We start from the raw sequence: 17,256 nt of genomic DNA, 5'->3' as shown, positions 1-17,256 counted from the left end.
TAATTGTTTTGTTTGTTGTCCAACAAAGTGTATGTATTGCTGCACAGACAGAGTTATGGTATGGCTATTTGTTGAGCCCCTAGTCTAGCAAAGCGAGTGTGAAGTGGGAAGCTTAAGTTCTCCGCCATAAAGTTGGCATCGATTGCATTTTAACTCCTCGAGGTGCCACTTCATCACCAACACTCCAATTTTGGCTTGAGCCCTTCGTTTTTGGAGTTTGCATGCACGCAGTTTCTCTCTGCGAATGTACGTACGTGGGCATGTGTAGCGGCTAATGGAACTGCTGGCCTTGTATTTATTGATGATGTGACTGCTGACTGTAGCGCAAAACGAAAGGGAAAATGGACCAGAAAATACCAATGCATTTTGGAACAAGGTAAAAACTAAATGAGTAACTTGAGACAATATCATCATTATTTCAGTTTATACTTTATGTGACGTTTCCATTTGGTGGTGTGCTGTGAGATTTTTCTAATGTAAAGTGTGTAAATGCACTGTTCCTGTCCAGCAACGTCCAGGAAGAAACACTAATGCCACCTCGTGGCAGAAAATTACCTCAAGACAAATCTGTGCCACTCCTTTTAACCGTAAATGTTACGCCCAATTCACACTGACTACGGAAAGGATGCAGTGCGTTTTCTGTGCGACTTCCACACGGCTTGCAATTCACACCGCATAAGTTGCGTGTCCGGAAATCTGCATCCGCAACACCACAAGATCACGTGGGGTTCACGCTGGATTGTTGAGTTCACGCGATAACCGTGTATATAGAGTCCTATTTGTAAACAATAGCCACGCTTACCTGTTGTCACATCGATATGCTTTTTGAATATTATTTCTGGGACTTCTACCATGGCTCTTCTAGCATGTGTAAGTACGTTTTGTGTTGAGTGTTATTTTGTCATGTTTAATTTATTCCGAGCTGATTTTTTTGTGTCTTAAATGTCTGACTCATGTCATGCTATGTAGTTTGCTAGCTTCCCTTTCAAAAAAACAAGTTAGCAAACGGTTTCATTTTGAAATATACCAGATTTACCTTGATGCGAGACGCCCGACTTCCTGTCCGGCTCGTGTCATTTCTTCAATTTCATGAAAATCCGCATGCGGCGGAAGGTCTCCGTATCGCTGCATTCGTTCCGCACCGCAGACGCACCGCAGCACAGCTGGTGTGAATTGAAACGTAGACACGTGAATGCGTTCTGTCCTTGCGGCGTCCGTACGGCCGCCGTACGGAAGACGCGTCCAGTCCGCAGCCAGTATGAATTGGGCTTTAACTGTAACTTCATGAATTACTTACTATTTTATTTTATATTAACAACAGTATGAAAAACTTGAATTTTTTTTATTTTTTTATTTTTTACCGGCAATATATTTATTGACATTTTTCAAAGAGAAAAGAAACAACAACCTTCAACAACTTACAAAAAAAAATAAAAATATTCTCATGACATAGAAATTGTCCAGGATACATAAAAAGGGCACAACAAATAACATGAAAACAAACAAACCCCACCAAAAAAAAAAAGGTCTAACTTGTCATCTTCAGCCCAATTTGTTTAACGATTATGTACACAGTACAGTACACAACCGAACAGTTTCATGCATATTACATACATTAAATTTCAACAGAAAGAGTATTTGATTGCCACCAAAAATCACACCTCATTAGGCTCATTGGTATGACTGAGATCCACACTCTCCAGGTAGTGCATAAATGGGCCCCAAATACTTTGAAATAATGACAGTTTCCCTTTTATAATGTAGGTTATTTTTTTCCATGGGTAAAGTTGTGGACAGTTTTTTTTTTTTTACACATTTAGAGTAGGTATAACGTGCGATTAATTTATGATTAATCACGAGTTAACAATGGAATCATGCAATTAACACATTCACTGCCATAGACGGCTTTAGACGTCAAAGATTCATTTTCTTCCTGCACACGCAATAAAACAATGTGCAAAAAAGCTTTTTCGTTATGCATCAACTTGGTATTAAAGCAACAACAGTAAATTGCAGCATTTACTACACATAGTTTAAAAAAACAACAACTTTTGTGTAGTCTCCAAGAATATTCAAAACATGCAGACATCCAACTTTAACACATTCACTGCCATAGACGGTTTTAGACGTCAAAGATTTTTTTTTGTCCTGGACTGGCAGTGAATGAGTTAATTACAATAAAAAAATCGTAAGCAACTGACAGCCTCAATATAGAAACGGTATATGCAGTATGACGTGGGTATTAAATTAGCTTGAAGTTCCAATAAAAACGGCATTAAAAAGCATTTCATTAGATTAGATAACTGCAGAAACCCTGATATACCGGCTGCTGTTTCATAGCTCATATTATGATTCACCGCCATGTCCAGGTTAGCAGCACACTGGGGCTCAACAAACAGCCGTGCCTCATCGCCTGCATTCAAGGACGACACTTTAATTGCATTGTTTTTGTGTTTGCGGCAGGTTGCGCTGCACGCGTGCGGCGTGGCGACAGACATGGTGATGGAGCATTGCATCCAGGCAGGCGCCGCCTTCGTCGTCAGCCCCTGTTGCTATGGCTTCATCCAGAACGCTGTCAAGTTCACCTTCCCGAGGAGGTTCGTGTCTAGTACCCGCAGCTGCCGCCGCGCCTCAGGCGCTCCGTTTTAATCATGTGAAGTGCTTGCTGTGGCGTTAATGTGCAGGTGCAGTGGAACCTCGGTTTACACGTTGAACAGTTGGAGTTATAAGCTAAATTTTCAAAGAAAAATGTCCTTGGTGCTCGTATTTACGGTTTTTCTTAGGCCGAGCAAACATCACTAGCTCAGTGCGGTACACTTTACAAGTAACTGACTTTTTTTATTTTTTTCCTCTCTAATTGAGCCCTTTGTATGGCCTAAAAAAGTGACAACTGGGCACGATAATGTTATGAGTTCATCATTAAAATATCAACAGATGTTCTATTTAACCTATTCAAACCTAAAAAGGTATAAATGTTAATACTTTGTCCTTCACTCGCAAAAAAACGTGTTTTTTTTAATGTTTTATTTTTTTATGCTAGACAGAGCATACAGAAGGCTTTAATGCAGCTTCTGACCTGAGGAGGTCGCTTAAACCAATGGTAGTTATTACAAAAAACGGCCAGCAGGTGGCAGCAGAGTATAAGAGATCAGCCAGGGCCATGTTGCAACAAGCTCTTTTTCCCAATGTTTTCAACAGGTTTGTGAATAATGATTAAACTTAGCTATATTTTAATGCTAACTGCTGCAAAAATATAGTTTTTTTTTTCCTGATGAAAGAAGAGTCTCTAATCTTTCTTTTGGTAAGTTGTTTTTATAGGAATAGAACTACTTGACTTTTTTGCTTCATCTGCTAGCTGTTTTTTAAATACATCTTTACACATCTTTATCGACTGATGTATTTATTGGTTTTAACGCGTTAAATGAATTTTGACTTTGAAACATTTTCAAAGTGGCATTTGCATCCATGTTTTTTTCTGTATGTTTCACGAGCGATCCTCATTTGTTGTTTAAAAAAAACCAACTAAAAAATCCATCCTACCCTTTAACCTTTAACCCCCAAAGATGAATAGTTTTTAAGATTTGAAACACTGATTAAATTTAAAACACATCACCGCACCTGCCTGACTCAATCCCGCTTTTACTTCATTTGGTCTGTTTTTTTTTTGTTTTTTTTGGTAGTTTTCTTGCCCTCGGGTCACCTTCCGGCATTCTTCTCCATATTCTGCAGGTGTAGACATTCCAGATACTTCCCACACACACTTTTTTTTATGATCTGTGAACAGCCCTTCTACTTTGAGTTCATTTAAAGACTTTCCGCGGAACATGAACAGTGTTCGTTTTTAATTAGCCGCAACCACGTGGAACCATCACAAACTGCCTTTTCTCCACCTCGGGGTGGGGGTGGACGGAGCATTGAACAAGCCTGTGAACTGATGCTTGTTAGTTTCATCAAAGCTGAGCTTAGACTGCAGGTCCATGTGGCCATGTCCGATACGTCGATTTCCAGGTAGATTTGACAGCAAACCTAAAACGATGAAGGAGGGAAAAAAAAAGATTTTGGTGCATTACAGTATGAAAACAGCTTTTCCTTTTAACTTCAATTCAATCTAAAATTGATTAATTATTAAATCTCTATTCTTAAATGTCAAGCACATGATTAAGAAAACCTCCACAAATATTAAATTCCAAAGTAAATTTTGCGGCATCAATAATTGGTCAAATGATTTAATTTATTAATGGAAGTAACACGCGTTATAATCGCTTAAAGTGTTACACAAACATTGACATCAGCAAGGATGCGATGAAAATATTTTCATAATTCTTATTTAATAATTGTAAATATAAATAAAATAAAAATAAAATCTACAAGTCAATATGTGGAGGAACTCAATGTGTGTGTGCATTAATGTTTATTATTATTATGTTGTTAATGTTTTTTTTAAATAAACAAACAAAGAAACATTAACAGCATAACATAATAATAATAACATCCATCCATCCATCCATTTTCTTAAACGCTTGCTCCTCACAAGGGTCGCGGGGGTGCTGGAGCCTATCCCAACTGGCTTCGGGCAGTAGGCGGGGTACAACCTGAACCGGTTGCCAGGCACAATAATAACATAATAATAATAAAATAATAATAATAATAATAACAACATAACATTGCTGTTATGTACAATAGTCAGCTTTTTTTTTAGTATGACCCCATTATTATTATTATTATTATTATTATTATTATTATTATATTGATTGATTTTATTTTATTATTTATTTATTTTTTTTTTTACAATATTGTGACCTTTTTTATATATCGCCAACCTCCCCACAATATCATGATAAGTATCGTATCGTGAGGTTGGATATCGTTACATCCCTAGTGAACAGTAAATTTCAAGAAAATAATAAGATTAAAAAAAAAATCTTGGTCTTTAAAATTCAATTTTCTTTTGAATTTATGGGGAAAAAAAAGAGATATTTAAAAAAATCGATGGTTAATGGTTTTATGAATTGATATTGGGCTTGAAAATCAAATTGATATTGATTATTCTATTTTTTTTATTCTATTTATTTATTTTTTTAAATGTACTGTGCAGTGTAAATCCAACCTTACTGTCTCAAATATTCATTGCACTAACCAATTCAACTTCCTCTCGTTTTTTTACAGCAAAAAGTTCCAGGAGACACTGATTTACAAGGTAGGTGTTAAGATGGAGTGATGTTTCCCGCCCCCGCCGTTGCATCTGTCATTCACTTAGACCGAGTGGAATATTAACTACACCGTGCCCAGCTACTTTTCTGGCTCTATAATGTCACACTCCTGCCGAAATAAATGAAGCTCCAGCAGTGGCCAAGCTGGCTCTCTCTCGGTGTTGAGCGAGGCCCCCTTTCCACATGATGATGAATAGCCCCTGTCAGCGCCTACGGGCGCTAATCTGTGGGAAAGACGTCGCCGCAGGTGCTCGCCACGGCAACCTCGTGTCGCAACACGGAACCGCCTCTGACTCGCAAGTGCTGCACAGAGAGACATATTTCTGCTGCTGGAACTTGCTGAGGTAGAACGTTAATTAGCAACCGGGCATAATGCGAAATGACATTTGAACAGGGGTGTGTAGACTTTTTATATCCACTACAGGTTATATCAGTTCTTATCACTAATTATTTATTTATTTATTTATTTTTTGTCACAAGGAGTGATATCGACCATATCTCTTTGGGCTGTAACGCCATCCAAACATCACGACATGATATCACGATATGAAGCTCACGATACGATAATAATCACGATATTGTGGGGCGGTTGTCGATATTTAAAAAAGGTCATCTGACAATTAGTGTAGATTTTAAACACAGAAGGGCCAAAACATCCCTAATGAAAATTAAATTGCACTATAAAACTAGCCACAAGAGGGTACTAGAACTGCACAAATGGAATTCAACCTGACATGATATCATGATATGAAGGTCACGAAACGATAATAATCCCGATATTGTGGGGAGTTTGGCAATAGGGATGTCACAGTACGATATCACGATATGAAGCTCACAATACGATCATTATCACAATATTGTGGGGAGATTGGCAATATTTAAGAAAGGTCATCTGACAATTGGTGTAGAAGATTTTAAACATAGAAGGGCCAAAACATCCCTAATGAAAATTCAGTTGCACTAAAAAAAATAGTCAAAAGAGGGTGCTAGAACTGCACTGGTTAGGCATCAGTGAAGTTGTTTCTAAGTTTGACATTTACTGATTAGCCCCCATTTATCCCTGCTCTAAAAAATACAATTGACAAGTATACTTGTCAAAGGCAGTGAATGAGTTTAAACAAAAAAAAAAAGGGGGCCAAAATATGCATTGTAAAAATTAAAGTCCGCTAAAAAACTAGCCACCAGAGGGTGCTAGAACTGCACAAATGGAAATCAACCTGACTTTTTTTTTTTTTTTTTTTAAACAGATGTGCTGTTTTTAATATTGTGACATGACAACATTGATATTGTGGCAGTATATCACGATATTTCCGTTATCCTTACATCACTAGTATCTATGTAGTGTCGATGTCAAGGATTGATGTGGTTTAGTGGGTCTATCTGATTGTGAAGGCCTCGCCTCTGTGGACCTGGACAAAAATATTCTCACCAAATGCTTTCCAAAATATTGTCACAAATTCTCCCACAAGACTAGAAGTTGTTCAAGTTACAAAGTGGGACCAACTCTTTTCTTTCCAACGATGACTTCCTGCAGGTGTCCTGGCCCTTGACCATATCGTTTGTTTTGCTTTCATATCGAACACAAATAAGTGTAATACCGTGTTGTTGTTTTTGCCCCTTCTCAGGAGCACATGATGCTGTGCCGCTTTGCCGACCAAACTGCTCCCCAACTTCCTCCCGAGAGGCGACTCATAGGTACCGCCTACGACATGTTGACAACTTTCTCTGACGCTTCCACTCCGTCGGGGCCGCACAAAAGGGACGCACTGAGTGACCTCGCTTTACGGGGTCGGCAGCGACGCCGCAAAGCAGCTGCCGTGAACAGCTGCCGCTTGATTGCTGTCAGATTTTGTCCCAGTGTCACTGTACAGCATTTGTTCCTGTAGAGAGGGGAGCAGGATTGTTTTACACGTCCTGCTGTCTACTGTTGCTGCTATGATTGACTGAAGCTAATCGCTAAAGTCCATGGACGTTATTCTCGACTCGTAAACTTTGTAGTGCCCAACACACAACTCTTATTTTGGCGGATATCCGGTACTTAATGATTACGGGTTTATTCGCGAGACTTTCATCATCTCCAGTTGTTGATGGCAAATAACTAATATCACCCAATCTACACCCAAAAATAAATAAATTGCATACTGTCACTGTTGATTTTTTTTATTTTTTATTTTTTTTAACCAACTATAAATTTGTTAAAAAAAAAAAAATTTGTCAACTGGTTGCAAGCAAAAAAAAAAAGAAAATTAGAATATTGTGATAAAGTCCATATTTTCTGTAATTTAATTAAATAAGCAAAAATGCCATACATTCTGAATTAATTACAAATCAACTGAAATATTGTAAGTAGGGGTGTTAAAAAAAATTGATTCGGCAATATATCGCGATGTTACATCGCACAATTCTCGAATCGATTCAATAGGCGGCTGAATCGATTTTTAAATATCAATTTTTGATGGAGAAATATTCACTAAAACGTCTCAGGGTTCACACCTTAAGCATGAAATAATGTTATGTTAATGGAACATTAAGCCTTAAATTTGATTTCAATGCTGTTCAAACATGAAACATTACAACCTGTATAAGACCGAAGTTTTAGATAAATAAATAATACATTTTCATATAAATCTTACACTTTGCAAGTTTACTGATTAGTATTTTCTAAATTTAAATTAAAAAAAATCGCAACAATCTACTCATAGATTTGTATCGGGATTAATCGGTATCGAATCGAATCGTGACCTATGAATCGTGATACGAATCGAATCGTCGGGTACGAGGCAATTCACACCCCTAATTGTAAGCCTTTCATTGTTTTAATATTGCTGATTATGGCTTTTTTTTTTTTTACTTGGTCTGAGGAAATATTCTAATATTTTGAGATAGGATGTTTGAGCTTTCTTAAGCTGTGAAGCATAATCAGCAATATATAAATAATAAAAGGCTTTCAATATTTCAGTTGATTTGTAATGAATCCAGAATGTATGGCATTGTTGCTTATTTAATTGCATTACAGAAAATAATGGACTTTATCACAATATTCTAATTTTTTGAGACAGTCCTGTACATTAATCATTATTTGTATTATTTTATTTTTATTCAAAATAAAATGACATTGAACAAGTTGACCTAAAACCTACGACTGGGCGAGTACGGGCCGATATCCGGTCTTATATCAAGGTATCGATACTCATCGGCACACTCTTGTCACCAATTTATGATCAGGAACTACAAATTAGAAGAATATAAAATTGCCATTAATTGTATGTAATTTTACAGCAAAATGTTATATTGGGGCTCTTTCTTTAAAATAATGTGTCATTATTTTTTAGAGGGGAAATGTTATGTAGTAGAAGAATTAGTGGTATCAGTACTTTGTATCGGTGACTACTCAAGCGTACTCGCACTGGTATTGGTCTGAAAAAGTGGTTTTGAACATTCCGAACAAAATCAATAATAAAATAAACATGTTAATTTTAAAATAAATGTAAAAATATTCAGCAGTCTAACATACTTTACTATTAAAATATATTTTAAAATGAAAATTCTGCTAGACTACGCTAATTGACGCTACATTTGGTTATGCTACAATACTTTATGCTATGTTACGTAACGTTACGCTATGTTATTTGCTATGTGATGTTTCATATGTCAAATCTAACAAATTGATGTATTTAAACGTAAATGTAAGTCGAATAGAACCATAAAAAAAAATTAAAAAAATAACTACTGACCTGTGTCTTGTCCAATGTGCACTTTAATTAAAACCTACTTGAGATGTACCGGTACTAATTTGTGTGTATGATATGACAGGGAAGCAGTGCATGGGCCTCGTAGACTTGGACCGATCGTGGGGCGCGGAATCACGTGGCTACCAGGTGCAAGTGATGACCATGGAGCCGGAGACGTGTTCGCCCAAGAACAACATGCTGGTAGGAAGGCCCAGCGTGCAAGATGGCCCTCACGAAGCGTGTGAGGCTCAAATGGCAACTTGAATTGCTACTATTTTTTTTTATTTTTTAGGTTTAAGGCGACACGGTCGTCACATTTGGATCAATAAAGAATGAGGCTTGTTTTTAATGTCGCAGTGTTTTATTCAAAAAATAAATCAGGTGAAAGTTATTGGGCAGAACTCTGGGGAAAAAAAAAGAAAAGAGCTGTCAACAATCAATTCATCGACAAGCAATCGATTATCAAATTAACAACTATTTTAATAATTGACTAATCGTTTGGAGCCATTTTTTCATTTAAAATTGTCCAAATCCTCTTATTTCAGCATATCAACAGTAATTGTTCCCTGATTTCTGACATCCTTCATGAAAGAAGAATGAGAATCTTCTGTGTTTAACTCATTTGCTCCAAAAAACGTATAAATATGTTCTATTCTAAACGTTTTACGTGTCCCAAAGACGTATTTATACGTTTTTTTGTTTTTGTTTTTTTTAACGCTAGATCATACAGAAGTCTTTGATGAAGCCTCTCAACTGCAAAGAACGGTTGCAGAAATTGTAATTATTACACAAACGGCCAGCAGGTGGCGGCAGAGCAAAGCAGATCATCCAGGGCCATGTTCAAAACAGCTTAATTGCTCAGAATTCTAATTAGATTTGTGAATAATGATGAAACCTAGCTATATTCTAATGCTAATTGCTGCAAAACAGAAACAGATAGAAATATACTTTTTTCTTGCTGGATGAAAAAAAAAAAATCTTTTGGTATGTTCCATGTTTTATAGCAATAGAAGACAATATTCTGTGAAAACGAATAAAAACTAACTAAAATGAAAAATTCCAAAACTATAATAACCCTACTGCCATATTACAAGTTAATTGGTTTATATACTGTAGCATTTTTTGAAATATGCAAAACACAAATAAATTATTTGTACAATTTTTAGGACTAAACACAATTTCTCTTCATAACATTATGTGGCCCTTCTGATTTTCTGGATGTGGCCCTCAAATGAAAAAGTTTGGACACCCCTGTTTTAGAGTCCTACCATGCTAACTAATCAACATGTTTCATAAAGTAAGCAGGCATGAGACTCCAGGATCACAATAAGCGTCAACTTCAAAACTGTATTAAAATTCTAGCGCACAATTATCTTTAATTAGTATATTTCTGGCTTGCCCTGTATAAATTAGGTTAATCAGGATGCAGTTCTTTTGTGTATCTTCTATTGTCTGCTGAAGCTGAAATTCTAAAAAGACCCCAAAACAAAACCTCCCCCTGGAGGCTTCATTATAAAGGAAGCATTCACCCAAATACCGTACCAACACTATTTCCTCACTTTTCCCTGCGAGAGTTGAAATCAAGTGCTGATCCGAAATAACCAGTACGTGACGCCCGGGGACGCGTGGCGCTGATTTTGGAGTTTGACGAAATATTCATTGTAATGAGGTTTGCACCAGAAATGTCAATCAGCCCATTTTGAACGGGCGAGTTGATGATGAATTGCGTCGGTCGGTTGGTTGGATAAATCACAATGCACGTTGAGTCCGGCCTCATGATGAGATGTCTCATTATACGCAAATGGCATTCCTGGATTTATAGTCACACGTGTCATATGTTTCAAATGACTGGAGCGAGTGTCAAGCCAGGAGAACCTTTCAGGTCCATTACTGACACGCACTTTCTTTCCACTCGAAAAGTGAAAATAGAGAATGCAACTCTTCACATTGTCGTTTTTTTCTTATTAACTCATTCACTCCCAGCCATTTTCACAGAAACAGTCCCGTTCGCTCCCAGCTGTTTTACTGAATTTTGACTGATTTTGCAAGGCCCACAGAATATTGTGTTCAATTGGTATAAAAACATGGAACCTATCAAAAGAAAGATTAAAGTCTCTTCTTTCATCAGGAAAAAGAAAGAAAGTGTGTTTCTATCTGTTTCCGTTTTGCAGCAATTAGCATTAGAAGAGAGATACGTTTCATCAGTTTTCACAAATCTATTTAAAATTGCAAGTCATTGAGCTTTTTTTCTAGATGGCCCTGGTTGATCTCCTTTGCTCTGCTGCCACCTGCTGGCCGTTTGTGTAATAACTACCATTTCTGCAACCGTTCTTTGCAGTTGAGAGGCTGCATCAAAGCCTTCTGTATGCTCTTGCATAAAAACAAAACAAAAAAACGTATAAATACGTCTTTTGGACACTTAAAACATTAAAGACGTATTTACACGTTATCGGGAGCCAATGAGTTAACTGCAAAAAAAGACGAAAGAATTACTGAAATACGTATTTTTTGGTCATTTTGTTTTATTAAAAAAAAAAAAAGTGACCTATCACATCAACTTGCTGTTTTTGTTTTTAAATAATTGTGTTTAGTAATTGCTTATGATATTACTCCACATTGGGAGAAGTGAATCACCGGCGGCCATCTTACATAGCTACTCACCAAGATAGCCTACCTTGAATACATTGATTTCTCGGTGGCATTTTCACGTCATCTTCTACCGTGTATCACATACAATTATACCAACGCATTTGGGAGAAGCGCTACATTTACATTACATCGCAAAGAAAAATACTTTCATTTCGTCATTTAATGTATATCTCCGGGCGGAACGGTAGACGAGTGGTTAGCACGTCCGCTTCCCAGTTCTGAGGTCTCCGGTTCGAGTCCAGGCTCGGACCTTCCTGGGTGGAGTTTGCATGTTCTCCCCGTGCCCGCGTGGGTCTTCTCCGGGTACTCCGGTCTCCTCCCACATTCCAAAGACATGCGTGGCAGGTTAATTGGGCGCTCCGAATTGTCCCTAGGTGTGCGTGTGAGTGTGGATGGTTGTTCGTCTCTGTGTGCCCTGCGATTGGTTGGCAACCAGTCCAGGGTGTCCCCCGCCTACTGCCCAGAGCCAGCTGAGATAGGCGCCAGCAGCCCCCGCGACCCTTGTGAGGAATAAGCGGTCAAGAAAATGGATGGATGGATGTATATCTCCAGATGCTACTCAAAGATTTGGCTGCATCATGTTGTCAGAACCATCAACAATCAAGTGAATGTAAAGCCCATCAGCAAAAAAAAAAAAAAAAAAATGCTACGAAACGTAAACCTAACGTTGTGAGTCACACTTCACGATATTATAATCTGAAAGTGACTTTTTGAGCGGCTCACATTACTCCATTACTCCAGGGCTCATCGCGTAAAACACGATTTTCAGTGATAAAATAGCAGAAGTAGTCAGTAACAGTGGCAACGTAAGATGGCTGCCCTCAGCCTTTTTTGGCTGATGGGTGTTTTGTTTTGTTTTGTTTTGTTTTGTTTTGTTTTGACAAAGAAAATGGACTAATCTCTCAGTACCGGAAGCCCTCATCGTCTACTAAACAAATACCGGTTTTATTTCGTAGCAACGGTTTTAAAGCGCTCCTCTACCTGGGTGGGCCGCACGCGCGCGACATTGGCGCCTCGCTCGTGACGTCACTCTTAAAGCGACAGGCGCGCTCAAGCCGGCCGCTTTATAAGGTGCGACTGCCTCAACTTGTGAGGAAGAGGAGGGCGAGAGATAGAGAGACACACTGAAACAGACAGCGAGAGAAAGGGGGAGCAGCCTGTGCGCTCTCTTCCCCCCCTCCACCACGCTCCACACACTTGGATATAACGCACATGAACGCACAAGGCGTGCGGCTGTTATCAGAGCACTGAAAGAAGACGCGTCTGTTTGGTCTTGAGGACGGACTAGCGAGCGGGACGAGGCGCAATGGACTCCTGGATAAAGTTCATCTTCATGGTCGCCACCTTCTGCTGGGGAACGCGAGCGGAGTTCGACGGCAGGTACGTGCACATGTTTTGCATCTCGCACTTGTTTTGTTTGGGATTTGTAATGTTCGGAAACACTCTTGTTGTTGTGATACGAACTAGTTGCGTTAGTGACTTGATGCACTTGAATGCGTCTTTCATACATTTCGATATAAGTAGAAACACATCGACTCCATCAAACTATAAATTTGTTTTTGTTTTTTTGCGTGCCTGTTTCTTTAGTTTTTTTCTGTTGTTTTGAAATCATAACATGGAGGGACAGGAAGCATTTAGGGATTTAATTCTGTGCTGATCAGAGAACGAATCATTTGTGTCTACTTAGTTACATTCATTTGGGTTTATTTATGTAGTGAATGTACAAATATAGTACATTAAATCAAATGCATTTTAAACTTATGGGCAACAAGAAAGACAGACTGCACAACTACCACGTGTCTCACCTGACAGTGTTGTTTTTGTCATAATAACACTGGTTTTACACTATATTGGTAACAATGGACAAATACAGTAATTGCTATAGCTAATAATATTCCATATGTGCATTGGTATGTTTAATTACCATATATGTACTATAGCTCACATTGACATTTTTATCATCAAACGGGCTTTTTTTTTTTTTTTTTTTTTTATTATATTGCTACTCTTTACGATGGTTTGAACTTCACGTCTGAGCTAATGATCCTAAATATTGCACCTTTCCTTCTATGTTGCTCAAATACATTTGGATCAATTTATCTCTGTCTCTCTTAGCTGGCATTTGATTTTATTTTATTTTTTTATACACTGGATTGCCTACTACTATACTGCAATACATCGACTATATTATGCTATGAAATGCTATATATTCTTTAGGTCTGAATTAATAATATGGGTCATAGAAGTATTGCACTTAAATATATAATTTTTTTTGTCTGCTGAGTTCCATGCATTTTTATTCATGGGCAAAGAGAAATGCATAAATTGTATCTCACCTGACATTTCATTGTTTTTTGTTTATGTTTTTATCATAATAATTTACCATAATAAGTTTTATATAGCATGTACAATTGACCATGCTTTTTAAAATTGTGTTTTGAACTATCATGAAAATCATTTAGTCTTTGCGTCAGGATGCATGCTTGTATAAGAGTTTTTATGCACCAGACATCTACATGTTGTTATTAACTAAAACAATAAGTGAAGTGGTTATATTACAATATATATTTAACAATACATGTGTGTGCTATCCAATGAAGTTTCTCTTTTTTTTCTTTTATCCAAAAAAATCATATTCCACTGCTTTGTGCATGACTGACTTATACTGTGCAGAGCAAATGCATCACACAAATGACTGTGAAATAACTCCACAATTGCATGGAACGATGACAGCACAGAAGTAAACATCCAACCATCCATTTGTTTTGTACCGCTTGTCCTCATTAGGTTTACGGGTGAGCTGGAGCCTATGCTAGCTGTCAGGTGATACACCCTGAACTGGTCGTCGGCCGATCGTAGGGCACAAACAAGCATTCAAACTCCCATTCGGGCTTTCTGGGCCTTTTAGAGTTGAGTCTTCTTCGATAACCCGAACGTGGATGTTTTTCCAAATGTGCAAGGAAGCCGGACTCTCCTGACTGTGCCGCTGTGGCCACAGACTGACTGGCGACCATTCCAGGGTTTAGTCAGACTTTCTCCTAAAGCCAGCTTGGATATGCTGCAGCTCTCTGTGACTCTGAACAGTGCAAGTATGAGAAATAAATGGGATTAAATGTCACATAGCATTTGGTTTGCCTGGGTTGACCCCTTGCTGTCTGCAATTGTTCAGCTGTGTGGATATTAGATTCTGATGGTACGATAACCGTGAGCAAAATTTTGCGCCATCACAGTGTTTAAATGACAGCTCTAAAACAACCTTTACTGAAATACTTAAGTAAATAAAACTGATTTTTTTTTTTTTTTTTTTTTTTTTTTTTATACATTGAACAAATCAAATCTATAAATGTTGACATTCTTCTGTTTTAATGTATTTATTTATTTTGGTATGTTGCAGTGTCTTGTCACTTGTGAGCTATTGTATTTTTATTTTTTTTAGAACAGATCCGTGAGCTACTCTTGTTGTCCTTGGTACTAACTAGTACCCGCTGTGACACAATTTTTTTATTTTTTTTATTTTTTTTTATTTTGTATTAGGACAATACACATTAATTGGAAGAGTAAAAAGGCATAAATGTGTGCACATTCTCTTTTGTCTTGCTTACTCCCTCCTCCATACTTAACTGCTCGACCCTCCTCTCTCTGCTCGTTGGTAAGGAGGGGGGGAAAAAAGTTAATTGGAGGTAATTAACTTCAATGAGTCGAATTGTTTCCTCAACTTTACAAATCGCTTATTATATTTTGCCCTCCTTAGAAGTCCCCTCACCTTTATGACCTTGACTTTTTCAAACTACAGTAAACCATCAAACTCAGTCCATCCCTAACCATCCTAACCAGATGTATGATTATTATTTATTTTTTTTATTTTATTTTTTTTATCTGAACCTATGTACAAAAGAGTATCATAATATAATTAAATGCTCAAATACAAAGACGTACTTCTCCACTAAAAAGTCTTGTAACGTTTTAGGTGCAAAGGACGCTCTTGCATAAAAACGTCCGTTGACTCATTGCACAAAACTGCAAATCAACATCAAGTGCAACAGCTCATTTTGCCCAGGATTTGACAAAAATCAACTCGGATTTTCATATCCCCTCCCGTATGTTTGTCCAAATTAATAGGCTTGCTCACTCACCTGTGTAATAGTGCAGTAATGGGCGGTAAAATTCGTCCCTGCTGCGTCCTCTGCATCATTGCGGGCGCACCATTCCTCACAACAGCTGCTTGTCCAATTAAGCCACCCTACGCATTTGTAACACTATTAAGGATTGAATATTACCATGTTTTTAGACGCCACAAGTTTTTAGCATCTCCCAAGTCGCTTCGAACGGACTGTCAATGGTCCTTGTGGGGGGGAAAAAAAGCAATTGCTGTTAGTGTACTTTTTTAGATCGGTTGGTGAATTGGGCTGATATCTTTCATGGCTGATATGGGCTGTATTTCACAAAGGAGGTTCAACAAACTGTGAGATTAACCCTGAACAACGAGTTGACATACCCTCCGATAGGAAACTGCGTTTTCGGTTCCAGTCCAGCTGATTCCAGTGAGTTATATCAACGCTGAGTAGTCTCACCGGGACTCACTCCCAGAGTTAATAGACCGCCTCAACGGAGCCCCGATTCGGCGAGTCGCCATGGCAACGGGGAAGCCGAGCTCAGCGCCGCCCTCTGCTTCCGTGTTGCTTTTTTATTTTATTTTTGCCCTTTTCAACCGAAAATCTTAATACGATCATATGCTGAATTTGAACATGACTTCATTAAAAAAAAAAAAAAAAAAAAAGGTCAACACCACAGCAATGTCGAATTTGAACATGTCTTATTTAAAGGGGCTGTCTGCCGGTTTCACTCTTGAAAATACACTTTTTAACTACAGGATTTAAACAAACTACTTCTCAATTTATAGATATGGGCTTTTCATAACGTGTGGGGGTGATTTTGTCCTAAACCCCCACACCTCCATCCTGTATTTTGCCATTTTGTGTTTGTTTTGTAAGCAGCGGGCCGTTTCTGTGGAAAGAAAGTGTTTACACCCCTCCAGCCAATCGCAGAGCGGGGGGTGGCGTGTCGCAAACGGGGCCGATTTTTTTTTTCAGTCACTCATTCACACATGTAAGCTTCTGTGAGTGAGTGAGTGAGTGAAAATAATAATAATCTGAGTGAAACCGGCAGACAGCCCTTTAAAAAAAATAAAAAATAAAAAAAATAAAAAAAGTGCAGGTATTTCTGATTTGTCCATTTACATAGCACTCAACTCACATTGGCACATGTCCGATATGTATCAGATTTTCATCCACATGTGGATGATGCCGGATTTTAATCTGAAGCTATCCCATTCAGTGTTTTTTTTTTCATCTTTACACTGACATGATGATGCATGACATCAAATTTTAAAAAAGCTGACCTGTCATTTGAACTAACCATGTAGTGTAACTCCAGCTGTAGTTCACATACAGTAAAAATGCACTTTTAGCATGTTATGTCAAAACGTGAGCACCCGCTATAAATCACTAACCGTGATGCAATTTTAGCCAATCAGGGAACATTATAGAAAACTAACTACAGTGGTACCTTGACTGGGTGATCCAACTTACAGTGTATGTTCATCGAGATACGAGATGTTTTTTGTTCTTTTTTCTTCTTCTCCTGTTTTTGTTTGTTTGTTTGTTTGT

At 38.0% G+C, this 17,256-nt stretch overlaps 2 protein-coding genes across 6 annotated transcripts in view; both read left to right on the top strand.

Moving 5' to 3' along the window:
* gstcd (glutathione S-transferase, C-terminal domain containing) overlaps positions 1–9,290 on the top strand; it is a 40,657-nt gene extending 31,367 nt beyond the window's left edge. Inside the window, exons 8-12 of one of the 2 annotated variants that reach the window (XM_077523967.1) lie at positions 2,464–2,597; positions 5,167–5,197; positions 6,836–6,905; positions 9,024–9,142; positions 9,234–9,290. In XM_077523967.1, the coding sequence (XP_077380093.1) occupies positions 2,464–2,597; positions 5,167–5,197; positions 6,836–6,905; positions 9,024–9,142; positions 9,234–9,239 (360 nt within the window). In that variant the 3' untranslated portion in view covers positions 9,240–9,290. Of the gene's footprint in view, positions 1–2,463; positions 2,598–5,166; positions 5,198–6,835; positions 6,906–9,023 lie in introns of both variants that reach the window. The other variant, XM_077523966.1, reaches the window with a different exon arrangement.
* A 3,369-nt stretch (positions 9,291–12,659) lies between these two features.
* The window catches only part of npnta (nephronectin a), a 49,667-nt gene continuing 45,070 nt past the window's right edge, over positions 12,660–17,256 (top strand). The window contains exon 1 of one of the 4 annotated variants that reach the window (XM_077523968.1): positions 12,660–12,970. In XM_077523968.1, coding sequence (XP_077380094.1) covers positions 12,897–12,970 — 74 coding nt within the window. In that variant the 5' untranslated portion in view covers positions 12,660–12,896. The remainder of the gene's footprint in view (positions 12,971–17,256) is intronic. The other 3 variants (XM_077523969.1, XM_077523970.1, XM_077523971.1) reach the window with 3 other exon arrangements.

Source organism: Festucalex cinctus, chromosome 6 (genome assembly GCF_051991245.1).
Source record: "Festucalex cinctus isolate MCC-2025b chromosome 6, RoL_Fcin_1.0, whole genome shotgun sequence".
Lineage (NCBI taxonomy): Eukaryota > Metazoa > Chordata > Actinopteri > Syngnathiformes > Syngnathidae > Festucalex > Festucalex cinctus.
The sequence above is the reverse complement of the archived record's forward strand: the minus strand, read 5'-3'. Positions and strand labels throughout refer to the sequence as shown.